This window comes from Tamandua tetradactyla, chromosome 9, assembly GCF_023851605.1.
Source record: "Tamandua tetradactyla isolate mTamTet1 chromosome 9, mTamTet1.pri, whole genome shotgun sequence".
Taxonomy (NCBI): Eukaryota; Metazoa; Chordata; class Mammalia; order Pilosa; family Myrmecophagidae; genus Tamandua; species Tamandua tetradactyla.
In genome coordinates, this window is record NC_135335.1 from 20,268,241 (window position 1) to 20,294,396 (window position 26,156).

The 26,156-nt window shown below is 56.6% G+C and overlaps 2 protein-coding genes across 6 annotated transcripts in view; one reads left to right on the top strand and one right to left on the bottom strand.

Moving 5' to 3' along the window:
• Positions 1-2,110, bottom strand: part of P2RX3 (purinergic receptor P2X 3) — a 42,547-nt gene extending 40,437 nt beyond the window's left edge. Inside the window, exon 1 of the mRNA XM_077116237.1 lies at positions 1,899-2,110. The gene's annotated coding sequence lies outside the window, so the exon portion shown is untranslated. The remainder of the gene's footprint in view (positions 1-1,898) is intronic.
• Positions 39-25,563, top strand: TNKS1BP1 (tankyrase 1 binding protein 1). Of its 5 annotated transcripts, none has more exons than XM_077116235.1 (12): positions 39-208; positions 4,007-4,115; positions 5,065-5,683; positions 7,123-7,195; positions 11,110-12,456; positions 14,508-16,744; positions 21,622-21,979; positions 22,227-22,377; positions 22,494-22,630; positions 23,370-23,527; positions 24,594-24,666; positions 25,118-25,563. In XM_077116235.1, exons 2-11 carry the CDS (start codon positions 4,019-4,021, stop codon positions 24,652-24,654), a joined length of 5,238 nt encoding a protein of 1,745 aa, XP_076972350.1. In that variant the 5' UTR covers positions 39-208; positions 4,007-4,018; the 3' UTR covers positions 24,655-24,666; positions 25,118-25,563. The 5 variants fall into 5 exon arrangements, with proteins under 5 accessions (XP_076972350.1, XP_076972346.1, XP_076972349.1 ...); XM_077116231.1 differs by lacking the exon at positions 39-208 and adding an exon at positions 935-1,046; XM_077116234.1 differs by lacking the exon at positions 39-208 and adding an exon at positions 1,426-1,497.
• Positions 25,564-26,156: the final 593 nt, after the last annotated feature.

A 26,156-nucleotide genomic window follows, 5' to 3' on the forward strand; every position in this document is an offset into this window, starting at 1 on the left:
TCCAGGTACATCCTGTCCTGTTCCCGACTGGCCAAGCATTGGTTTTCAACCTCTTCTGCCAGAATGGGCCACCTGAGAGTATAGAAATGAGAGCTGATGTGATTAGGAAGTCTTGCTCACAGTTCCACTCCATTAGCCAGGCTGATGGGAGGCAGTTCCTGGCTCCATCCTTCATCACCTATGAGTCAAGGGTCTTCCAAGATTTTAGGTAATTCAATCAGGATTGATCAGCCTCCCTACAAGGGTAGGGGTGAGGGGGAGTGGAAATCTGAGCCTGGAGAGTTGGGGGAGGAGGAGTGATGGGTGTTGGGGGGCGGTGTGCGCGCCTCATGGGGGTGCAGGGAAGGTGTGAAATGTGTGAAGCTTTTGTTCTTACTGGAGGAAGGAGGAATCCTAAATTTGGGGGTTGGAAAGTACCTGTATCTAGGAAGAGAGCCTAACAGGAAATAAATAAGGAGGATTCGTGGGAAAACAGCTGCTAAAGTCCTTACGGTGGGTATAAATGTGAATTTACGCACGTGGGGCGGCCACGTTGCTTCTAGTCCCGGGAGGACGCAACAGGAAACCTCGCTAGTCCTCCAGCGGGTACCGTCTTCGTAGCCGTGACTCTATGGCACTGCAATGTGCACAGGCGGCTTGGGGCTGAGTCCTGGGCTGTCCTAAGGCAGTCTCCTGTCCTCTCTAGGCAGCCGTCTCGGTGGCCATTTTGCCCAAAGCTCTTAGCTACCGAATTGCGTCAGTTTCGCCGGGGCTTGGACCCGGGGCGGTCCCTTCATTCGCAGGGTTCATGAATAATTGAGCACGGGGCTGCCTCTGTCTGCATCCGGCCGTGCGAGCGCGGCACCGGCTTCCCACTCGCGGCTCTGCTTTGGCTCATGAATATTCAGGAGGCGCTCCGGGGGCGTGGGCCTGGGCGGGGCCGGGGGCGGGGCCCCGCCGCGGCTCGCACTAGCTCGGTCCCTCGGTGACCGCGGTAGCAGCGGCGGCGCCGGCGGGGCTTGGCGTCGGGGCGCCGAGCCGAGCGGAGCCAGATCCCTGGGGAGCGCGTGAGTGACCGGGGACGGGCGGGAGCGCGAGGGAGGGGCGGGGTCCGGGGCAGGGGCGGGGGAGGGGCATGGAGGGGGTGGGTGCCTGCCCGCCCGAGCCCCGGCTGGAGCGGAGGGGGCTTCGCCGGGAAAGTTTGCCGGGGCCTGGGGCGCGGGGGTCGCAGGGCGCCCGGGGGGAGATGAGTCGCGTGTGTATGGGGGCGGCGGGCGCACGGGCTGGAGCTCGTGCTGGCGGAGCCAGAGGGGAGGGGGAGGGGGAGGGGGCGAAGGCTTGGGGCGGGGCCGGGGGCGGGCGTTGCTGCCGGGGCGACCCCCCCCCATCTCCCCTTCACCCGGGGCCCACACTGCCCCTGCTCCTTCGGCACGCCCCCAGCCGCCCAGCCCGCCCCCCACCCGGGCTGCGTCCCCAGACCGTCGTCTGCTCGCCGGCTGCTTGGTATCCCGCGCACAGGTCCTCCGCCTCTGTCGCCCCCTCCTCTTTCTCCGCCCGCTCCTCCTCCTCCTCCTCCTGCGCTTCGGCTGCCGCCGCCCCCTCTGTGTCCAGAGCTTCCCACTGGGCCCCTCCAGACGGCCCCTCGCCCCGGGCTGTTCCGTCTTGCCGTTGGTCCTCCCTCCTCCAGCAGTGTACGCGCTGTCCCTGGCGACCTCTCTGGCCCGGCATCTGGCCGGAGATCCCAGGGTCCGTAGGGGCGCACCCCCCACCCTTCCCCCACGCACCGAGACCCCTCGGGGCTCCCGCCCGGGGCTGGAGCTGCCCAGTGCCCCCCACCCCCACCCTCAGGCCTTCTGGCGGCCTTCACTCCCAAGGGTGGGCTCGTCTTCCCCGGACTCGGGAGGTTGGGGAGTGCTCACCGCCGCTGTGATTCTGCAGCTTCTGACTAGGGCCTTGACCACCTGGGGTCCCCTGGCCGGGGTCTCGGAGCCGCTGTGGGCCGACCCCCATCTGGGCCAGCCCCTCACATCCTGGAGGAGCTTATCAGGCCCCCAGCTGAAAGTATCTGTCGTTTCGGGGCCAGTTCATCCCCATTGGTAATCTCCCACACCATGTCCCTTGTAATAACGTTCAAGGACAAGGAAACAGTCTTGTGTTTTTAAATTTTATTTTTTCTGCCACGAGCCCTTCCTCCACGCGCACTTGGTTGCCGCCCTGCACGGCCATTCTCCCAGCCCCCCACGGGTTGGCCTGGGTGCTCCTTGGCAGACTGACCCTGCTGGCAGTCTTGGGTTCCCCTCTACCCTTCTCACACCCTCTCCCATCTCTGAAGCAAACTGGGGCACCGCCAAGGTGGGTGGGGTGGGCTTGGCAAAGGTTGGGCAACAGAGGTGGCTTCTTAGAGTTTGGGGGTATCTTCCCAGACGCGCTGGAATGGGGATGTCTTTCAGGGAGGACATGCTTCCTGCTGGGTTGTCCTCACAGGTTGCACGTCCCAGGTGATAGAAACCCTTCCCCTTCCTTTTGAATAGAGGGCCAAGGCTCTGAGTACCAGGGTGGAGTGCTGGGGTGGGGGGGGGGGGCTCTTGTGGGTGGGATGGGAACTGAGGAGGTGGTGGAGTATCTGGAGGACAGGTAACATGGCCCAGGCGGGCGTGTGGGAATGAAGAAATGGTCTGGGAATGCTGGCAGCTTGGGGTCTGGGGAGATGAGGTGGTTCCCGGGGATTTTGAAGCTTCTTGGTGACATTGCAAACGGAATAAGAACAAAATGGCCAACATTGACTGGGCCTCCTTCCTGTGCACTTGGGTTGTGCTAAGCGGTTTTGCATGTCTTATCTCACTTAAGCCTCCAGGCAGCCTTACTAGCCCCCATGTTCAGATAGGGAAACTGAGGTTTAGAAAAGAAAGCCACCTACCCAGGGTCTTGCAGCTAGAAAGTGGTGGAACCAGGCCTGGTTTGAACCCTGGTCTGTTAGATCCCTCAGCTCCCGTTACAGGTTTGGAGAAGGGCTACCCAAATGACCCCTACCCCAGAGCTGCTGTCTCCCCCCGACCCCCACCCTAAGACCCCTTCATGCCAACACTGGGTTGGTGAGAGGCCCACATTCTGCCTTGTCATTGGCTGTGACTGTCCCACCCTGACTGTCCTAGAAGGGGGAACCCCAGGGAGTTTTCCTCCCAAGCCACCCCACCCCCCGGATGTTCCCAAGCCCTGTCCCATTCTCCTTCCTCTTGGCTGGGCTCTGGAAATCCAGTGGGAGGCCATTGCTATGGCAACAGGACCAGGCCCTGGCTTTACCTCATCAAATTCCAAGCTGAAGCCAAAGCGATTGAGAAATTAAAGAAAAAAATGTATTCCAGATGTTTACTTTTTATTCCTTATTTTTCCGTGTTTGGATGAGACAGCTCCGAGGGAGGCGGGATTGGGGCAAGGATATGGAGGAAGGGAGGGTGAGTGGGGGGGGCAAGAGGGAACCACTCCCAGCTGCTGGAAGGAGGGCGGGAAGGAGGGTGAGAGGGAAAGGGGAGGCAGGCGGCGGGGCGGAGCCCCAGGTTGGGGAGGAGCGGGTTTTTCCCGTCTCCCATGAGGTGATTCACGGGGAAACTTCAGACCTTGCGGCCCTCTTGCTCTGCCTGGGTAGGTACGTCCAGTGGGGCTGCGGGGTCCAAAGGGGGCCTTGGGAGCTGGAGATGGAGTGTCTTGGAAAGCTTGCAGGAGAAGGGAGCCGTGGGTGCGTCCCTGAAACTCTTTAGGACTTTGGGGTTGGAGGCAAACTTGGGAGTTATCTAGAAAGAGTGGAGGACTTGGCTGTTAGGAATCTCCCATACTTCATTCCTTCCTACCCTTTTCTCAAGGTCCCTCCTCTGTCCCACACTCCACTGTCTCCTAGAAGTAGGAGACGTCCCTCAGCTAAGCCCACTGCCAGCACCTAACTTCTTTTACCTTCTTTCCCCCCGCCCCCCCGCTGTTTTCCTGGGTCTTCTGCCATCCCGGCTCACGGCCCCGTTTCCTAATCCTCGTACAGGGTCTGCCGCATATGACGAAAGTGTCTGCTCTCAGGGAAAACGCAGCCATGGCTTCCCCACCGCCCCAGGAGATGGAGGAGGAGCTGGCGCCTGCTGGCTCTGAGCCAGGTACTGATGGGTGCAGGCTGGAGCGGGTGGCTGGGGAGGAGGGTGCCGGAGGCATCCTGGGACGAGTCTGAAAGCTTCTCAGCTCTGGGACTGTTTGAGGTCCTCAGAGTCCCAGCAGGTAAGAGCAGACAGGGGTCTTGGTATGTTTTCCGGTGGCCCAGAAGGAAGAGGCGGAGTGCCCCTAGGTGGGGGTTGAACCTAGGCCCCGGGGCTCCCTGTCTAGACTCTTTGCTTACACTAAGCCGAATGAGGGTGATATAGGATTCTGTGCGAAGGGCTGTGAGTAATTTCAAGGTCTTGTATTTGGCATTGGAATGCCTTATATAAAGGTAGGTTTCTGGTCCTATTTTTCCTCTGTAGCAGATTTTCTTCTGTTTGGCTTAGGTCAATAATAAGTTTGCATTCCTGGTCATACACCGGATGATGGTAGGGAGGTGGCCTGGGGGCTACTGGGGGTGGGGAAGCTCTGCTGGGATAAAAAGTTTGCTGTTAATGATAATAGAGTAGCATTCAAGGGGAAGGACTAGACTGAGGAGATGGTGGACTGACTGATATGGACAGGAAGGCATTTATTTACTGACTTGTTTGCTCATTCATTCATTCATTCATTCATCTTCATAAATTCATGAAGAATTCAAGTTCTTCACGATAAGAACTTGTCTTAGGTGCCAAATGGGGTACAAGGAGAAATGAGGTACCAGTAGGCCCTTAAATGATTTTCGCTTATAAAAGAAATAGGCTAAATATTTTGGGAGTTTGGAGCAGAGAGTAGGTGATTCTGGATTAGGTGTGGGGAATCAAGAAAGACTTCACGGAAGAGGTGGCATTTAACTTCTGTGAGGAGGGTGTGAACAATCTGAGATTGAGGGTCGAGAGATGAGGTGGAATGAGAAATGCAAGAAGTTCTGCCTGGCTCTTTTGATGGTCTCCCCCACTTTCTTTTTGGTAGGTGATCCTCGGGCCAAACCCCCAGTCAAGCCCAAACCCCGGGCCCTGCCTGCCAAGCCAGCCCTGCCTGCCAAGCCTAGCCTCCTGGTGCCTGTTGGTCCTCGGCCCCCCCGGGGACCCCTGGCTGAACTGCCTTCCGCCCGGAAAATGAACATGCTGGCCGGACCCCAGCCCTACGGTGGCAGCAAGCGTCCCCTTCCCTTTGCACCAAGGCCTATGGCTGAGGTTCCTGCTGGAGGAGAAGCTTCCCAAGAGACTGGGAAAGAGGAGGCACCCCCCTTAACACCTTCTGCTCGATGTGCTGCCCCAGGGGGCGTGCGAAAGGCCCCTGCCCCTTTCCGCCCAGCCTCGGAGCGCTTCGCAGCCACCACAGTGGAAGAGATCTTGGCCAAGATGGAGCAGCCGCGGAAAGAGGTCCCTGCCAGCCCTGACCGCCTCTGGGGCTCCCGCCTCACCTTCAACCACGATGGTAGTTCACGCTACGGCCCAAGGACCTATGGAGTGGCCGCCAGCCCCCGGGATGATGATGGTGGGAGCCTCTCCAGGGGATGGCCCCAGGAGGCACCAGCCAAGTCTCCCACAGAATGCCAAGAAGAGCACACCAAGACCCCCGAGGACAGGTGAGGGCGGGCAGGCTGTATGTCTTGTAGCCTGGTCAGGTGGCTGAGGACAGGGTGGGTGACCCCATCCTAGGGAGTGGGCTGCAACCTTTACCTTGTGGTTAGTCATATGCTCTGAGTGCAGGCAGAACCCTGCCTCAGGGTCTTAGAGCATTTTCCCAACAGATGGTTTTATCATTATGGTATTTACAACTGTGATTCTGATCTCAAAGCTGAAGCAGGTTTATAGGAGAGTTGACAAGTACAGCATGAAATATTATTTTTTAGTTTCTACATATACTGAGAGCCAGGCAACAAAGCAGGTATTTTCCAAACATCACCTCATTTAATCCGCAGCTGTAGTGTTTGGTGAACAGAATATTAGATCCGGTTTAGAGATGAAGAAGCTGAGGCTTCAAAGTGATTTCCCTACCTCCCCCAGCAAGAGCTGGGATTTGACTTCAGGTCTGTTTGATTTTGGAATCTATTCTGAACTGCAAGCTCCAGCTGCAGAGTGCTGGGTCCTAGGGCTGGGGTGTAGCCGGGTGAGTAGGAGGGCTCCGAAGGGGGAGATGACACACGCACATACCTTACACTTTGCTGCTGAGTCCTGGTAGTGTGAATGCACAGAAATTACCGGAATGGAAACCGTTGCTCCAGCAGAGTTGGCGTGGGTATATAGATAGGCTGGCCCTGTGTGCAGGGCATTGTATGGAGGGGTGGAGCTCTCGGGAGCCATCAGCTGCCAAGGGGTGGGGGGTGGGGGGCATTCTCCAGGACAAGGAGAGCCTGTCTGAGACGCAGAGACCCCCAACCCTCTCCTCCCCTACTTTGAAGGGAAGGGCTGATCCCTGCTGCGGGGAAGCTCAAGGCCCCTGCCCAGCCCATCAGCCTTGCCCTTCTCTCACCTGAAGGTCCCTGGGACAAGCCCCGGAGTTAACCCTTCCTGTGTCCCAGATCTGGGCATGGGGAGGTCACACCCTTGCCCAGGCTGGGTTCTGCCCTCCGTCCTCCTTCCCTCCCTCAAGTCGGGCTTTAGAGGAACAGCTTTAACCTTGGAAAATCACTCTTCCCCCATCTCCTCCCCCCTGCAATCCTTCAAGAAGTATTGGCAGGGCAGACGGGACCAGCTGTACTCTCCCTGGCTGGAGGAAAGCCTTAACTCCTTATGGGTTGGGGGAAAGAGGAGTTATCTTTTTGGGAAACCCTGAGAAGCAAGCAGAATGCTTTCCTTAAAGAAGCAGGAGAATTTAACTCTTTATGTGCTGAAGGAGCATAGACATTCTTTTCTGGGGCAGTTCCTTTAGGGAAATTGGGTAGTTCTGGGCAAAGATCAGTAGGTAAAATGCCTGGGGGTGTTTAGCTTTTGGGGGCTTTTAGAGACTGCTTCGCTCTTCTCCTCTACCCTGTGATAAGCATCAGCATTCCGTGCCTCCATTTCCTGTCTTTCTCCCTTGCAGGAGCCCCCCTTCCAACCTGGCTTTCAACGGGGACCTGGCTCAGAGCTCGGCCAGCTCTGAGCCACCTGCTGACGTGAGTTATCCTTCTGTTACGAATCCCAGTCTAGCATTTTAGAGCTGTGCGGGAGATCATCTGTTCCACCCTCCTTGTAGTTCAGATGGGGAAATGAGGCCGGTCGAGGGGGTGGGGGTGACTTGCCCAGGTTAGCTCAGCAGATTGGGGCCCAGACTTCTCCCCTCAAGCCAGTGCTTTCCCATCACCACGGTGCTAAATGTGGTTCAGGCCTGTAAGAAGTAAAGGTAATAATCGGAACAGCTACATTTATGAAGTTCCTCCTGTGTGCCAGGTGTGTCCCAGGAATGGTAATGGACTTAATCCCTATGATATCTCTAGACAGAAGCCCTGTTTGTAGGCCTTCCACAGTAAACGATGTAGTAAAGGTTACCTGATGTCATGGTGTGAAGGGTGGACCTTGTTCAGAGAGCCTTGGCCAGCTGGAGGCTGCCCATCTTCCCTGTGATGAGAACCGACTCCATTCATTCACCCATCCCACAAACGTTTCCTGGGTGCCGACTGGGAGCTGGGTGCAGGAGAGGCTGCAGAGAGGGAGCGCCTCTCCCAGTTGGGGGAGGCCGACACACACACTGGTGTCATGCAGACTAGCAGACAGGTGGCTGGGGAACTGTAAAGGTGGACAGCGCTGGGGCGAGGGTGGTGGGGGAGGGCCTCCCTGAGACGGTAGCATGAGAAGAAGGTAAGGGAGTGAGCCCTCTGGATCCTTGGGAACAGCATTTTTGGCAGAGGGAACTGCAAGTACAAAGGCCTTGATGTTTCCCTGGCAAGGGAGCCGGGACGTCTGGATCGCAGTGAGAGAGGAAGAGTTGGGTGGGAGTTGGGGACTGAGATGTGACAGCTGGATTGCATCGAGCATTGCGGGCTGCTACTTTGCTTTGAGTGGAAGGGAAGAAGCCAGTGGAGAGTTTGAAGACGAGGACTGACATGAGCTGACTTAGTTTTAAAGTGTTACCTTGCCAATTGAGTTCACAATAGGTTACAGGGAGGTGAGAGATGCAGCAGTTGTCCAGGTAAGAGGCTGCTGGAGTCATCCAGGGAAGAGATGAGCTGCCTTAGACCCTGGAGGTAGCCTGGAGGAAGTGAGAATAGATAGGATTTGCAGCTAGATTGACGTGGGGTGAGAAAAAGTATGGGATTGGAGATGGTTCCAGGGCTTTTGGCCTGACACATCAGAAGGATGAACTTGCCATGTCTTGAGACGGGGAATTCTTAGGGTCGGGTAGGATGGGGGTTTGGTGAGTGGAGATTTGAGGAGCTTGGTTTTTTTTTTTTTTTTTTTTTATTAATTAACGGAAAAAAAGAAATTGAGGAGCTTGTTTTTGAACTTGCTGGGTTTGAGAGGCTTTTCAGACACATCTGCATGGAAATTTTGAGTGGACAGTTGGATGTTGAAGTCTGGAGTTCAGGGGACCTGCATGAGCTGGAGAGGGAGAAGTGGAAATTGTCAACCTATAGAAGGCCGTAAAAATGTCAAAAGCCTCAAGACCTGCTGTACCCCAAGGGAGTGGGTGAAGGGACAGGGGGGCAGAGGCCCCAGGATGGAGCCCTTGGGACTCCAGCATTTGGAGGTTGGGGTATACAGAAAGCTCCTCCAAAGAGACTGGAGAGGAATAACAATGAGGTGAGTGTTGGGTCCTGGAGGCCAAGCGAAGAGCAGCGTTGTCGTTGTCGAGGATATGGTCAGCATGTCACGTGCTGCTGGCTGCTCCAGGAAGGTTGAGCACTAAGCATTGGGTTTAGCTACGTGGAGGTCATGGGTGACACCTGTTAGCGCATTTTCAGTGGCAAGGTGGAGAAAAAAGCTTTTCTGGAGTGGGTTCAAGAGAATGGGGTAAGGACTGTAGATAGTGAAAATGGACAATGCTGTCAAGCAAATAGGTGGTAGCAAGAAGGAGATGGGATCTGGACAGTGGTTTGAGACAAGAGGAAGTAGAGCAGGTGGGAGGCTAATGGAAATGATCCAGCAGAGGGAAAAATCGATGATGCGTCGAGAGAGGAGGGGCCGGCCTTAGCTAAGGAAAAAGGTTGTGGGAGGGGAGGCCGAGTGCCTGGGCCCATGGGCTGGTAGCGTGGGGCGAGAGGGTTCAGGGGTGCGGTTGTTGTCTGCTGATGCTTCTCTGTATCCAGGGAATAGGAAGCAAATCCATCAGCTGGGCAGGAGAGAGGGTGGGAGGAGGTGTTAGAGCTTGGAGGTGAGAAGTGGAGAAGTCTGGGACAGTGGGAAGTGACAGAAAGGAGGGACTGTGGTAGATTGCTGGGCAGCTCTAGGACCCGTTTGAGGTAGGTGGTTGTTGGTGGCTGTGAATCTGAAGTGAGACCAGCCATCGTGGTTGCACGGCTTCCTCTCACTGTCTGCTGGGTTCATGGAGAGCTGCCTGCAAGCAACGTGATGAAGGAGCGAGGGAGTTGAGGATTGTGCCAAAAAATGACTTCAGTGATGGTGAAGAAAAAAAGAGAGACGTGTGGGCACGTGGGGAACAGAGGACAGTGGAAAGGAAGCAGGAATATGGGGACTGCGCTCCCCAGAGGAATTGCAGAGTTGAGGGTGTTGGACAAGTAGAAAGGGGTGAGTGAGCTGGACACTCGGGAATTGAGGTTATGGAGAGGTTGTGGTTATTGGGAACGAAAAGGTCCAGGGCATGGCCCTGGGAGAGGATGGGCCCCAAAATCATTGTGGGAAAGTAGGTCAGGGACCAGGAAGCCAGGGTATTGGAAGGGTTCCTGGTGGCTGTTGACATCACTCAGAATTTTAACAGGAGCAGCGTTGGGGAGCACTGCAGAGAGCCAGGAGCTAAACTTTCCAAGGAATTAGAGGAATGGCTGGGAGTCTCTAGAAGACTTCAGAAAGAAGGGGGATGTGGGTGATTTGGTTTGAGCTTCAAATGTAGAGTATTGCAGAGAGAAGAAGGCTGGAAGAAATGAGGGGGGCCTTGAGAAACAAGCTGGACTCCTTCCCCAGATGCTGGGGTGATGCACAGCCCCACTGGAGAGAGACCCTCTGGGGAGGGTCAAGTTTAGGTAGAGCCAGACTCACTTCATTGGGGTCAGCAGAGTGGAGTGGCTAAGGAATGCCAGGTGCTCGATGCCCTCCCCCCACCAGCCCCCTTCTGCTCCCCAGCATCCTCCCCTCCCCCTGCCTTGCATCTTCCCACAGTTTCCATTCTGTCTCCTGAGTCCTGTACTGAGAGGCCACGTGCACACGTTTTATTTAATCCTCACCTCACTCTGTGGGATGAACATTGCGTTCGGGTCAGCCCCATTGTTTTTAGATGGGGAAGTGAGACTCAGAGAGCTCATTGTACGGCAGAGCTTATGGCTTGCAGGGTGTGCAGTGCTGGTGACTCCAAGCCAGGGTCTTTTCATGACCGTCCATTTGCCTTTGCCTAGGTCCCAAGGCCTTGGGTAGCGTTGGCAGCTGTGGACACACAGAGTAGGGTTGGGGGACTCCCCACCTCAGATACTACTGGGAACTGGTCTGGAGCTGTCGCTGGGCTTAAGGTCCTGTAAGCAACATGCCCCATGTGCCCAAGTGGTCATAACGCTCAATTTTTCTTTTTCCTAAAAGCAAGTGTTCTTGATCTATGAACCACAGACTCTTTGGAGGTCCTTGGATGAGCTTGGTATGAAGTGGTCTGAATGATACCATGAGAATAAGGCTATGGGTATTTTATGGTTAAGGTGGCCTAAAAGAGGGGCCTGTGACCCTAAATTTTAGGATCCCTGCTCTAAACCCTCTTTGGAGCCTCTCCCAGCTTTCCTGAGTGGCACTCCCTCTGATCTCCATTTTTCTCTTTCTGGTCTCTGGGGTGAAAGGTGAGGGAGCAGTTGACCTGGGGGTCTATATGGAGTAGAAGGGGACTTCTCTCACCCAGCTGAGAGGTGAGTGATAGCTCTTGACTTTTCTCTTGCAGGTTCCCAAGCCCTGGGTCTCCTCGAGTCCAGGGCCCGCCTCAGAGAATAGAGGCTCCAGCAGCCCAGGCCTCCCTGCTGAAGTCTCAGGACCATTCCCTGGGTCTCCCTGTCTTCAGACACCTGATGGGAGTTCTCCCCACCACCCTCCGCCTCCAGAAGCCCAGAGTCCTGCAGCTTCCAGCGTTTCTCTCTGCCTCCCTATGACTCTGGCATCCCCAAATCCAGCCCTGCCTGACGAGGGCTCCTGCCACCCCCCTAGTCCTGAACTTCTTATTGAGGGAGCCCCAGAGGCCCCAAGACCCCGTAGCCCTTCCCCTGAAAAGGTCTTGGGGAGCCACAGCCCGGAGCCACCCCCAGCGCCCTCACCCCGGCCTCTCAACGAGGTGGGTGAGTTGCCGAATCTCCCTCGGACGTTTCCATCTGCAGGGGAGGCAGTGGCCGAGGGAAATGCAGACCCCCGACCCGTCAGCCTGGCTCAGCGCCGATTCTCAGAAGGTGTGCTCCGGCCACCCAGCCAGGACCAGGAGAAGCTGGGGGGCTCGCTGGCTGCCCTGCCTCAAACCCAGGGAAGCCAGTCAGCTTTGGACCGTCCCTTTGGAGGTGGGTCAGAGTCCAATTGGAGCTTATCACAGTCCTTCGAATGGACCTTCCCCACAAGACCCTCAGGCCTGGGCATGTGGCAGCTGGACTCCCCTCTTCCCTCCCCCATCACTGAAGCCCCTGAAGCCACTGAGGCTGCTGAGTCTACCGAGGACTTGGCCGTGCCCGAGAAAGAAATTTCTGAGCAGCGGGCTCGGTCAGTTCCAGAGAGGCCAGGAAGGCCTAGCTCCTGGGTGCAGGGGGGCGACACCGATGTTTCCTCAACCCAAAAGGGCAATGGGGAGAGCCAACCTCAGTCCCCAGTGGTTCCCCTTGAGCCCCTGCCTACAACGGGGGGCCTTCTCTGGCAGGCTGAGGAGAGGTACGCAGAGCGGGAGCTCCTGGCCGGGCAGGAGTCCCCTCTCCTGGTTGCCAGGGAAGCAGCCCTGCCTGTCCTGGAGCCAGTCCTGGGGCAGCAGCAGCCAGCACCCCCTGACCAGCCCTGTGTCCTCTTTGCCGATCGCCCTGACGCTGGGCAGGCACTGGCCGTGGAGGAGGAGGCCATGGTCCTCGCCCGAGCCGAGACCACCCAACCCAGGACAGGGGCCCAAGACCTCTGTAGGGCATCGCCTGAGCCCGGGGGTCCTGAAAGCAGTTCCCGCTGGCTGGACGACCTCCTGGCTTCGCCACCTCCCAGCGCTGGCAGTGCAAGGCGGGGAGCTGGACCTGAGCTGAAGGATACACAGAGCCCCAGTGCCTGCTCTGAGGTGAGGGCTTGGGTAGGCTTCTTTATTTCAACGTGGATAGTTATGTATCAGGACATGGGGATGCAGTGGTGAGCAAGGCAGCTGTGGGCTGCAGCTCGTACCGCGGTGGTCTGGGAGAGCAGAGGAACCTGAAGGCAGTAGCTCGATGGTTAGGGTTTTGCGAGAATGCATTTCCTGATTCCAGCATTCGCTAGCTCTGCAGTCTTGGAAATGTACCTTGATATCTAAGCTTTGGGGGTGCCTGGGTAGTTGAGTGGTAGAATTCTTGCCTGCTTTGTGGGAGACCCGGGTTTGATTCCTGGCCCATGCACAGCCCTCCATTCCCCCCCGCCCTCCAATCCCTCCCGCCCTCCAAAAAAAGTTGTGAACCTGTAAGGTTCAGAGTCCTTTAACGGTAGTAGCACATACCTTTAGGAGTTGTATTGCAGGTAAAAAAGATGTGTAAGACCTTTGGGGCAATAGGTGGTGGTTAGTAACTGTTTGGTCTAATATGAAAGGCAAAGACAAAATAGCGTGGCGACTTAGAGCTTGGAACCAGCCTGCCTGGGTTCACTCCTGGCTGTGCTGTTTGTCCAGATGTGACCTTGCACAGGTTACTTTTTCACTGGGCACCTCGTTTCCACACCTGTCAGGTGGGAGTCTCAGGGTGATTGTGAGGAGTAAATGAGTTATACTATAGATCAAGAACTGTGAATAGAGCCTAGTTTGTTCTAAGCGCTTCCTAAGTGTTGGCGTTAATGATCGTCATCGCCCGTTTAACTCAAGACCGGTCTTGTAGACAGGTGCTGAGGCCCAGAGGGGACAGACTTATGCAGAGTCACCCAACCAGTTAGTGGCTTGGAACTGGCGTCCTGACTCCAGCCCAGTGTCCTTTCTCCTACCAGGCTGCCCGAGTTTAAGGGCAAGGGCCCAGGTGGCTTTTGAAATTTATTTTTTGAGGCTGGCCTGGGCTGGTGGGGGGCGGGTTTGGAGGCCAAGAGGAAGAGGTGGGGGTCTGGGTTGAGGAGGAGGAGGAGGAAGAGGAGGTGCAGCCCAGCAGCAGGAAGGGGTTAAGGCTTTGCTGGCTCCTGCAGTAGGTGTGTCTGTCCCGGGATGTGGGTGACTCAACTGGCTTCTGGGCGGAGCCGCCAGAGCTGCAGCTGCTCCGGAGGGAGCAGGGCCAGCGGGCAGCCAGAGCCGAGCTGTCGGACAGGTCGGGACGAGGGAGCCGCCCAGCCCTGTCCCGGCGCCCCCGCCGCACCCAGCCGCTCCGGGGTGGGGGCCATGGCCCAGTGTGGGGACAGGGAGCCCAGCATGTCCGTCCTGGGGCGGCTGCTGGCCAATGCGGCCCTACGGGATGAGGCTGGCCGACTCCGCAGCCCTGAGCCTGGGGCTCACCCGCCCTCAGGGGTGAGTCAGACAGAGGGGGGGTGGGGGGTGCAGGGAGTCCTGGCAGAGTCTTTTCCCTGTCCCAGTGCCTGCCCCTCCTGCTTCCCCCAAGGCAGAGGTGAGAAGTCTTCCTGGAGAGGGCTAAGCAGGGGGGCCGGGTGAGTGTGTGTGTGGGGGGGTGCTTTCCTTAGAGGGGAAGGGCCTGGGAACTTACTGGGCAGGTGTTGGGATCCTGCCTTGGAAAGGAGTTAGCGGGGAACTGTCGAGTCTCACCTGAGTCTCACACTTCCCCCATCTCTGGTGAAGACCACTGCTCCCGGCAGGCCTTTTGCCAGGTATTGCTCAAGGGCTGTAAATATGACGAGGTCACATCGATTGAGTGCCCGCTGCATGCTAGGCACTAAGCTAAGTACTTGGCTTAAATGAACTTGTGTAATCCTCTCTTGCTGCAGCCCCATGCGCGAGGAGTTTTCCCTGTTTAAAGTTGAGGGCCCAGAGTGGTTAGAAGTGATTTGCCCAAGGTCACGTAGCTGGGATCCAAACCCAGGCTTTCTGCTGCCTTAGGTGTGGCTTCCAGGCCCAAGGCAGGGCTGACTCTCCTTCTGTATCGATTTCCGTCCCAATTGACTAAGCACTATTTCTTTGTCTGTCTGTTTCTCTCTTTTTTTCCCCCTGACTCTTAGGGACTCCTTGGCTGGGCCCAGAAAGATCTGCAGAGTGAATTTGGAATTGCAGTGGAGCCACATCCCAGCAGTTTCAGCCCATCCAGCTGGTCTGAAGACACTTCTCAGGGCTATGGCCTGGGGGGCACGAACCCTAGAGGAGACTCAGGGCCTGGAAGGAGTGACTGGACCAGCAAGTATGGACAAGGAGCCGGGGAAGGGAACCCCAGGGAGTGGGCCAGCAGACCTGGCATTGGCAGTGGAGATAAGAGCGAAGCCTCTGCCCTTGGGGGGCCCCCAGTCCAGGCCCGGGTGATTGTAAAGCCAGGCCAGTACCAGGAGGCTGAAAAACAGGACTGGGAGTTCAGAGAGAGCGCTTCTCAGGGTACTTACTCCAGCCGGGACGCAGAGCTCCAGGACCAGGAATTCGGGAAAAGAGATTCCCTGGGCCCTTACAGCAGTCGAGATGCCAGCCTTCAGGACCAGGAATTTGGGAAAAGGGATTCCCTGGGCTTTTACAGCAGCCAGGATGCCAGCCTTCAGGACCAGGAATTCGGGAAAAGGGATTCCCTGAGCGCCTACAGCAGGCAGGATGCCAGCCTTCGGGATTGGGAGTTTGGGAAGAGAGATTCTCTGGGTGCTTTCGTCAGCCAGGATGCCGGTGAGCAGGGTCAGGAACTGGGGAAGGAAGACCCACTTGGCCGTTTCAGCAGCCGGGATGCAGACGAACAGGATAGGGAGTTTGAGAAGAGAGCGCCTCCCCTCGGCACCTCCGGCAGCCAGGAGGCAGAGCGGCAGGGCCAGGGATTCGGGAAGAGTGCCTGGGTGAGTGACTATAAAAACAGTAGCAGCGGCTCCACAGCTACTTTTGGCTCCCAGGACAGAGGCTTTGGAACGAGAGGCCTGGGTGCCAGATTCGGCCCTGAGGAAGCCCAGCAGCAGGATGACGAGTTTGAGAAGAAGATTCCGAGCGGGGAGGCCAGCCTTGGGGAGGCCAGCAGGGATGGAGGCCGGCCGGAAGGGCGAGAGCCTGGGGGCTTGTTGAGCCCTAGCACCCCCCAGCCCCCGGATGGGGTGCTCGGGCAGAGAGAGCAGAACAATTGGCAAGGCAGCGACGCCAGCCAGAAGGGTGGAGGGCTGCTGGGCAGGTGGCAGGAAGGGACCCCGAGCCCTGGCAGCACTGACCTGGGAGACAGGGAGATGGGGGAGCGAGGCTGGGCTGGTGACTTCAGCCTCCACGTCGCCCCCCAGACCGAAGCGCGGTTCAGCCCGGGGCAGCGAGACTGGAGCAGCGACTTCTGCATTGATGACTCCGAGAGGAGCCACGAGTTTGGCATCATTGGCGACGACAGGGCGAGCGGCGCTGGCCCGAGCCCTTCCGGCAAGATGGGAGGTGGCCACCTTGGACCTCCCGGGAAGACCACCGAGGACTGGGCTGACCCTCTGGGCCTCAGGAACTTGGAAGTGTCCAGCTGTGTGGGTTCCAGGGAAGCCAGGGAGGGTGCCGTAGGACAGATGGGCTGGTCAGGCAACCTGGGCTTGGCAGACATGGGCCTGCCTAGCCATTTGGAGACTGGAGGGACTGAGGAGTCCAGGGGGATTGGAGCTGGGGAGAAGAACTGGACTTCAGATGTTGGAGTGAGGAGCAGAGATTTGGTTGGGGCAGGGGAGGTAGGAGACCACAACCAGGCCAGAGAGAGTGGTGTGGGGCAGACCGACTGGTCCGCTGGGCAGGCCAGAGAGTTCCTTAAGTCACGGGAGCGAGGAGTTGGACAGGCAGACTGGACACCTGACCTCGGGCTGAGAAATGTGGCCCCAGGGCTGGGCTGTAGCCCTGGAGAGCTCAGAGAGCTCGGGGTGGGTCACGTGGACTGGGGCACCGACTCAGGCCTGCGAAGTTTGGAGGTGCCCTGTGATCTCGAGTCTTCAGATTCCCTTGAGCCGCGGGGATGCGGGGTGGGGCAGATGGACTGGGCCCAGGACCTGGGGGTCCAGAACGTGGAGCTCTCCGGGGACCTGGGCGAAACCAGGGAGCATGGCGTGGGAGAGGCCAGCCAGTGCCCGCAGCTTGGCGTCAGGAGCAATGGGGGCCTGCCCACCAGCCCGGAGGCCAGAGACCCCTCAGAGGCCAGGGAGCTGGGGGTTGGTGAGACAAGCGGGCCAGAGACCCAGGACGAAGAAGGCGCCTCACCTTCCTTGGAGACCCGCCCTGAAGACCTCGGAATGGAGACTGGAGAAGCCCCCAGCTTTGTATCGAGGTAAGGAAGCCCCATCCCAGTGAGGGAGGGAAAGGGAGACAGCTGTCTGAAAAATCAGAACTTTTTTGAGGATGGAAGAGACAGCTTTTCCCAAGAACATTTAGGGCTTGGAAAATTGAGGTATTTAGGATTGTGCTTTTTTTTTTTTTGTCCTTTTTTTTTATTGCAATATTGTCATAGTTTTTGAGTGATGCATGTAACATTTGAGGTGTCACTTGTACAACCCAAGTGTCAGGTTCTCTTGCTGATTTTGTATTGTGACCGTGCTGGAGGAAGGAGCCCATCACATCTGGGATGGGCTCTGGTGGGTTCCTCTCCTGTGCATGGCACCTGTTCTCCAGACCTCTCAGCCCAGAAGCCACAAATACTCCTGGGCCAGGGAACTTGGACGCTTTCACAGGATCTAGGAAGGAGGACTCTGTGTCTTCCTGAGCTCAGCCACTCCAGACAGCGAATTGGGGTGGACGTTGGTGCCCATTGATTCTCTCCGAGGTTAGGAACTTGTTCCGTCTTGCTTGCTCTGTCATAAGGCATGGGAGAGTCACAGTTTTAAGAACCTGAAGGACCTTGAGACCTGGCTTCTCCTGACCCCATGTCCTTGGCCTTCATGGTCAAGGTTGCTAAAAGAGAACTTTCCAAAGGAACAAACTAGGTAGTTTTATGAGCCGACCCGTCTTTTTTTTTTTTTTTTTTTAATTATTTGAAACGAAGTGTGATGGTTTCACACCTAGAAAAGGTGCTAAAAAGGCATTGCGTGTATTTCCTTAGCAGTTCCATCCACTGGGTTTTGGCTTTATTCTCTTGACTGGTTGGAAGATTTTTCCACCCCGGGAGCAGGAGTTTCTCGCTGGGCGTGTGAGGAAGAAGGGAAGCGAGGTGTTGGGTGGGGGCTGCGGTCTAAGTGGAGAGGGCTCACAGTAGAGGGAGGTGGGGGAGAGGGACCAGGAAGGCTGTGGAGAGAATCCGGGTGTGTTGGAGGGGTCTGGAGGAGAATTTGGGGTTGAGGAGCAGGTGGAGGAGAGGAGGGCCAACAAGCAAGCGTAGGTAGGTCTGTAGGGGCTGAAGGTGAACTCTGGGCTTCTCAGAAGACTGCAGGGCAGGAGAGGGGAGGGCGTGGGGCTAGGAGGCAGGAGGGGTGTGTGATCGTGGAGGAGTTGTTGGATCTTTCTGAGCCTCCGTGTCTAACAAGGAGACGCAGGAAGCTCAGCGTTCCGGGTCCAGGGGACAGTGCAGACTTCGCGTGATTGCCCCCAATTTCTCCCTGCCCATCACTCCCAGAACTCTGCACTCCCCAATGCTCAGCCTCACGTCTCACCTCATGGATCTTCACAGCTGTGTCGGGAAGCAGGAGAGGGGTTTTTATCATCTCCGGTTTGCAGATGGAGAGATGGTGTAACCACTTAAAGTCACAGAGTCAGCACTAGCTGTCTGAGACGTATCGATGTTAGGCTTTTAGGTGCCATCCCTGCTGTCAAGAAGCTTAAATTGTATGGGAGAGGGACTCACAGTCCTTCCCATCTGATGGAGAGGACTTGGGAGACGGTGAAACAGAGTCCTCAGAGTCCTCGGCACTCAGTTGTCTGAGCTGTGGCCTCCGTCTCACCTTTCAAATTTAGATTTTCCTGGCTTTGTGAAGATAAACTGGCCATTGTTGACATTATCCGACTTTAGGGTGCATCTGGGATACCATAAAGGAGCAGAAAATGTGCCTCCCTCAAACTTGGGAAGCAAACAGCTGCTTTGAGGGGCTTGTTTGAGTTCTGTGCTCTAGGGTAGCCGTTCCCAAAAATATGTTCTAAAGACCACCCGTTTTTAAGTAAGTCTGGAAAATGCTGCAATCTCTGTGGCCACAGAGGGGTGTATATTAGCTGATAGTAGCATATTGAAGTGTGAGAAGCACACCAGTAAAGAAGCCTGTTTTCCTATCTTGAATGCACTGTTTCCCAGATTTATTTAACCAGTGTCCGAGGAGTAAGTGCTCTGAGCATCTGACTTAGGGAAGCTCTGTACTATGGAAGCTTCCTTTGGCAACGGGAAGTCGTTGGGTATAGCTTGGCGTAGTCTGGCTTCGGGCCCATCTGCCCAGGTTTGAGTCCTGACTCTCTAGCCAGCTCTGACCTGGGGCAAGGGCCTTTCCTGTACCTTAGATTCCTCCCCTGTAAATTGGCAATCATGACAACACCCGCCAACTGTCGTGTGCTTGTCATGAGGGGTAAGAGTTAATGGGTAGGTATAAAGTGATAGAAACCTGCCTGGCAGGTGTTGATCACCAAAGAAAGGGAAAACTAGCTCCCTGTATTTGTATCTGTTTTGCAAGTTTGGCTGTGAGGTGTCCCTAAAGTGAGGCCCTTGGGGGTGTTTGTCGCTGTCCCTGTGTTGGACGAAGGTCCCTTCATGCCCTCATTGGCCGGACACCTCCTCTAGGCCACCCCCTCCTAGTGGGAGTGGAACTCCTGGGACCCCCTGGAACTGGGGCACTGTCCTCTCTCTGGCTTTCTGGTCATCTCCTGCACCTCTCCTCTGGCCCTGCCCATTTTGGGGTCTTTGTAGACTCCTAGAGGGACTCCTTTGTAGAGCTCCTTCTTTTGGGGATGGGAGAAACTGCGGCCCAGAGAGGCAGTATGACTTGTCCAGGGTCCCGCAGCTTGTGGCTGTGGGCACCTCCATGTGCCCTTGGGCCCCAGCCCTGTGGCCTCCTCCCTGACTGCCCTCCCGGTTCCTCTGAGGTCAAGGCCAGCGGCTGCCCCATCAGATACATGCTTCCAGCCTCAGCCCTGAATCTTCCCTCAGTTCAGGTCTGGGACTTTTTTTATGCAGCTCTCCCACATGCCCGCCCCTCCCACCCCGCCATGCGCACACCTACCTGGGATGGGGTGGGTGAGAAATTGGGTCGAGTCCCAGCCTTCAGGATGCTCAAGGTCGAGGTAAAGCGAGGGGTAGAGATGTATAAGGTCAGACATGTCTTCTCAGGTGATCCAGGAACCTGCATTGAGGACGAGGAGGATTAGCATAATTGATTGTGGTTATCAAGTGCTGACCATGTGCTAGTGCATATTTCTTCTGAGAAACCCAGCCAGGTGTAGGTACTTAGATTATTTCCTTTTACCGATGAGGAAACTGAGGCTCAGGGTGGGTAAGTAACTTTGCCCAGGCCGCAGGTGGAGAGAGTGGTGGCATCCAGGTACAGACAGAAGGGGCTGGACACAGCACCCCCTGTCCCTAACCACTGCGCTCTCCTGTCTCCCTGTCAGGGAGGGGCTCAGGTGGGGGGTGTTCTAGGCATTCAGAGGTGGGGAAGCTACCCCCAAGGTGCGGTGAAGGACAAGTGGGGTTTTAGATAGGCTGGCAGGGCTGGTGCTTGCTGCATTCCCCAGGCCCTCCCTCTCGTCGTCGTGGTCATGCCCAGAACCCAGCTCCCTCCGCTGACCCCGGCCTAGATGTTTTCTCTGGTGTTTCTGCCGCTGATGATGTTCCATATCCCTTTACTCTCTGAGCCTGCCCTCAGCCTCTCTCTGCTCCAGCCCAGGGAGGGGCTTCGGGGCGGGGCCTCCTGGGACCGCCTCTGGGGTGCGGCCACCCCTCCCCCAGGCCTGACTCGGAGCTGGCTGGCCGAGCTGGCTTTTGGCCCTCATTCAGTCTTTACTGTGCTGCCACCACCGCCTCCTCTCATCCCTCCCCAGACCACTTTAATTTCCATCTGTCAGCAGCTTGTGGAAGGACGGATGGATACACGTTCCCCCCCCCCCCCCCCCCCCCCCCGCCCCCTCTCGTCTTCTGGCTCAGTGTTGACTCACCTGCCTCCTCCCCTCTCAACCCCAGTCTGGCTTCCGGGCACTGCTCCACCACCTCCGGCCTTTCCCAGGCCTGGCCGAGGGCATGGGTGTGATCGTGCGTGTGTGCGTGTGTTGGGGTACAGTTCCTCTGTGCTCAGAGGTATGTTTTGAGTGAGCGGCAGGCCGAGAGCTCCCGGCTCCTGTGTGAGTGTGAGTTAGTGCCAGTGTGCACGTGCTGTGTATGTTTCGAGGGAGTGGCAGCAGAAGGGGTATAAGCTGTGTTGAGGTCCAAGGTGACCCAGATTCTAATATACTCAGCAAATCTTTGCTCAGTCCCACTCCTGGCCAGGCCCCTGGCCAGGTGCAGGAGGTGCAGGCAAAAGCACCCCCACCCCCCAACTTTGCCCTTGAGGCCTACAGGACTGGCAGGGGGGCACTCCAAGAACAAGGAATCGCAGAACTCTGAGGCAGGGACTGGCAGGTAGGACCCAGGGCCTGCCGAGCTGGTGAGGAGGGGCTGGGGAAGCAGGACAGGTCGACCTCAGAGAAGAGCATTTGAATTGCCCAAAGAGTCAATGGCATTGCAGCTGGGGAACTTTCTGGGCGTGGGGACAGCTCGTTCAAAGACCCTGCAGTGTGCGGGCCCAGTGGGTCCCATGAGACTGGGGCCCAGGGAGAGGGAGGTAGGGGCAGGGGCAGGGACTGAAAGGAGGTCCAGAGTAGGAGAGCCGAATGGCTGATACCTGCCTCGTCCCAAGAAAAGCATCCACCGGTCTGGTGCCCTTGGGAGGAGATGCGCTGTCATCAACAGCAGCGGTGGCAGCTGGAATAGTAGCTGTGTTTAGGAGGCATGCGCTGAGCTCAGCTTTAGGTTCCCGGTGGAGGAAACCGAGGCTGTGAGAGGTGCAGGGATTGCATGGTGGGTCTGGAATTTGACAGCTTTCTTTCTCCGTGTGCTGTGTTGCTCAGACCTTTGATCACGTGTGGGAAGGAGAAGAAGGGAGGCAGAGAGGGGAGGGTGGACATGTCCTGTGACATGCGTGGGCTTTGGGAGGGGACGAGGTAGCCTCAGGGTCCACCTAGTTCTTTGTGTCTCCTTTGCAGCCCCAGTGGATGCCCAGCCTTCCCCACACCCCCCGGCTCCCAGGGCCTCCTGGAGGAGATGCTGGCCGCCAGCCATTCCAAAGCAGCGGCCCGTCGAGAGCCGGTGGTCTTGGGCCTGTCAGAGGAGGAAGGACCCATGGCTGGCTCTGCCCAAGGGGAGCTTCTGGAGCCTGGCAGAGACCCTCCGCCCTCCTGGAGGCCACAGCCCGATGGGGAAGCCAGCCAGACGGAAGAGGTGGATGGCAGCTGGGGCCATGCAGGAGCCGGGCGGGGCGAGCAGAGGCTGACCAGGACCCCTCGGCGGTCCTCTCAAGGCCCACCCCCCAGCACCCCCAGTCAGGACTTCTCCTTCATCGAGGTCAGTGGATGGTGAGCCCAGGGCAGTGGGTGGACTCTCGTGGGCCTGTGCGGGTGTTGGAGCCAGAACCTGGCTCCTGGAGCTTCCCCCCGCAGCAGCTCGGAGACCCGAGCAGGCTTAGCCCAGGGAGGCAGAGTGGGCTGTGGGGGCATCGTGCGACGCTCCAGGGTCCTGGAGAGAGCAGCTCTGGGGCGGCGGGGCAGACCGAGGGACGGCGAGGCAGTGGTGTTGCCGTTGCCCCTTGCAGGACACCGAGATCCTCGACAGTGCCGTGTATCGGAGCCGTGCCAACTTGGGGCGCAAGCGTGGGCACCGCGCCCCTGCCATCCGGCCGGGGGGCACCCTGGGCCTGTCGGATGCAGCAGATTCCGATGCGCGCCTATTCCAGGACTCTACGGGTAGGGCCAGCGTGCTGTGGGACGTAGACGTCTGGGGCCTTAGGCCCAGGTCGTGAGAGGTGGAGGAGGTCAGTGGGGTCTGCCTCGTGCTTAGCCCCCTGTCCTGACCCTTGCAGAGCCACGGGCTTCTCGGGTGCCATCGTCGGATGAGGAGGTGGTGGAGGAGCCTCAGAGCCGCCGGACACGGATGTCCTTGGGCACCAAGGGGCTAAAAGTCAACCTCTTTCCTGGCCTAAGCCCGTCAGCCCTGAAGGTACCATTTAGTCGGTCAGCAAACACAGCCGGCCATCTGGTCGACTCGCCAGTCTCTGTCCCGCTTTTGTGCTCTCCCTGCCATCTACGCATTCCCCCATCCTCCCTCTCCACATTCCTTCCTCATTCCCTGGTTAATGGAAGCTCTAGAAGCTTGTTCCGTGTGCTGAGTGGGATGGAAGAAGAGAGGAAGCAGGACCTCGCCCCCGAACCTTGTAGGGTAGTGGGGAACCCAAGGCATGGCCATGCAAACTTGGGTGGAAGAAGTTTAGGTGGCACTGTGGGGTACAGATAGGGCCTGGGCCTGTTCAGCAAGAGGTTATTCCATAACAGTGGCATGGCAGGGGATGGGAAGGCAGACTAGGGAAGGCCCCACATGGACATTTATTTCATCGTGGCTCTCCAGGCAGAGGATAAGAATGACACTGAGGGGGTGGACGGGCAGAGAAACATTCCAGGCAGAGGAACAGAATGAGCAAAGGCTCAGAGGTGGGAAGAGTGTCTAAATTCAATTCAGCAGGTTCTTTCTGAAGACCTACTGTGTGCACGGCATGACTTAGCTCTGGGGGGAAGCTAAGCTGAGTCAGACCCAGACCTTGTCTTTAAGTGACCTCCCCGTCTATCGGGGTAAAAGGACTGGAGGGGCATGTGCTGGATTCTGGGGGCTGCACACTCTTGGGGGAAGGTTCAGCCGTTGTGCATGCCTGTCCTCTCTGTCTGGATCTGGACTTGGCTCACAGGCTAAGCTGCGTTCCCGGAACCGCTCAGCTGAGGAGGGGGAGCCGGTGGAGAGCAAGTCGACCCAGAAGGAGGCTGTCGTCCAGCGCTCCAAGTCCTGCAAGGTCCCTGGGCTGGGAAAGCCCCTTACATTACCTCCCAAACCAGAGAAATCCTCAGGGTAAGTAACCTCAGTGCGGGGCGTTGACTGACCCCACTGTTTTCACCTGAAAAGGGATTCCCCACTTTACAGAACAGGAAAACTGAGGCCGATAGAGGAGCCCAAGGTTACCCGAGGTTGACTGTGTTAAGTTGGTGGCAGAGTTCCCGTTGCAGCATCCAGACCCTAAGCCACCTCCTCGGGTCAGAGTGGAGGTTTCTGTCCTTCCCATCTCTCCTCATTTTGTTCAGCTTCCTTAAAAATTTATGACTTTTCCGCCCTCCCCTTGTCTACATGGGACATGACTCCCAGGGGTGTGGACCTCCCTGGCAACGTGGGACAGAAATCCTAGAGTGAGCTGAGACTCAGCATCAAGGGATTGAGAAAACCTTCTCGACCAAAAGGGGGAAGAGCAAAATGAGACAAAAGTGTCAATGGCTGAGAGATTCCAAACAGAGTAGAGAGGTTATCCTGGAGGTTATTCTTATGCATTAAGTAGATATCACCTTGTTAGTCAAGATCGTAATGGAGAGGCTGGAGGGAACTGCCTGAAAATGTAGAGCTGTGTTCCAGTAGCCATGTCTCTTGATGATGATTGTATAATGATATAACTGTCACAGTGTGACTGTGTGGTTGTGAAAACCTTGTGTCTGATGCTGCTTTTATCTACCTTATCAACAGACGAGTAAAACATACAGCATAAAAATAATAACAGGGGGAGCAAATGTTAAAATAAATTTAGTAGATTGAAATGCTAGTGATCAATGAAAGGGAAGGGTAAGGGGTTTGGTATGTGTGAATTTTTTTCTGTTGTCTTTTTATTTCTTTTTCTAAATTGATACAAATGTTCTAAGAAATGATCATGATGATGACTATGCAACTATGTGATGATAGTGTGAGTTACTGATTATATATGTAGAACGGAATGATCGTATGTTAAGAATGTTTTTGTTTGTTGTTACATTTTTTTATAAAAAAGGAAGAAGTAAACCTAAAAAGAGGAAAAAAAAAAAAAGCTGTGTGACAATAAATGCTTGTTTAAGCCAAAAAAAAAAAACATTTCTGACTTCGGCCCTCTGCCCTCCAGGTCGGAGGGGTCATCGCCCAACTGGCTGCAAGCCTTGAAGCTGAAGAAGAAGAAGGTCTGAGAAGTCACTGAGGTGCGGGCAGGGCAGGCTCCTGGCCTCGGGTCCCTTTGGGCCTGGGGGCATGGGGTTCAAGGGTGAATCGGGCTTGCCCTGGGCATTTGGGATGCCTGTACCGACTCTCTTTCCAGAGCAAGATCGGGAAGAGGCAATTGGGTGGGTCCTTCGGCCTCCCCTAGATTTTGTCCAACAAATCCAAGCCTGGGATGGAGAAAGACGAGGAGGGTGTCCGTCCTGCCTGCCTCCCTGGGCTCAGGGGCTATCTCCCATGTGCTTTGGCTGGCCTGGGCATGGCTAGCCAGCCTTTCTGGTCTGGGCCTCCTGGGGGCAGGGTGGTCAGTCTTAGGTCCACCAGCAGGGACCTTTCTCACAGCTGGGTGGAGCCAGGATGGAAGCTGCAGCCCCCTCCGCCTCTGCCTGCTGTGGTCCCCTCCCCTGAGCTGCTTTTCTTCCCTCCTTGTTGCAGGTCCTTCCCATCCGGAGTCTCAGGCAGTGCCCATTCCTGTGGGGTCCCTGGGCAAGGAGCTGGCTGGAGCCCTACCATGCCCCGGGCTGCAGCCCCCTGTCCCTCCCGCCACCTCTGAGGAGCGTCTGGGGAGGCACATTTATGCACTTTGTATCACCCGCCCATTTCTCCCTCCCCACACCTTCCCTCAGCCTGGAGTCAAGTCATTAGTGGTTGAAGGTTTGGGTCCCTCCCTTACTCTCTTCCCTCCTTCCTCTCTGCTTCCTCCTCCAGCTTCCCTTGGGTTTTCTTTTGATACCGATTTATAGCATTTTTTATAAAAGCCTGATTTTTGTAATAGGCAGAGCCCTGCCCCAGCCCTGCCCCAGTTCCCCGTTCACCCTACCAGGTGCCCCACAGAGACCAATGACATTTTGCCACTTGAAACAATAAAGTCTTTTTGGGAATTGGTGCTGTTCAGGCTGTATGTGTGTCATGGCCCTCCCCACCCAGGGCTGGAGTTGGGAAATCTTGGCTCTATCCCTGGCCCCACCTGGCTTTCACTCTGGGATACTGAATGTGTCACGTGTGCTCTCTGGGCTCAGTTTCCTTATGAGTAGTATGTTGGTTACAGTAGGCTGGTTGCCAATACAGAAAACCCCCAGATCTCACTAGCTTCACACAAGAATGTTTATTTCCCACCCATGGCATAATCAAGGGTGGGTTGGTGGTGGGGGAGCTCTGCCCCCTCACGGTCATTTAGAACCCAGGTTCTTTCCCTGTTGTGGCTCCAAGGTTTTGGAGTCCTCTGCTACCACCAATGGTGAAGGGGTACCTCCTAGTGGAGGCCCACATTCCTTTGGCCAGAATTCAACACATGGCGCCCACCAACTGCTGGGGAGCTGAACTGTAGTTTAGCTCTTGTTGGTTGGAGAGTGAGGACCGATACTGGTGAAAATTCACCCTTCTTGCTGGGGGTTGCTTCCTGGGACCTCCTTGGGGTCCTTTCAGGTCTGGTATTCTGGAATGAATGGCCCCTAGTCTTAGCATTCTCCGAAGC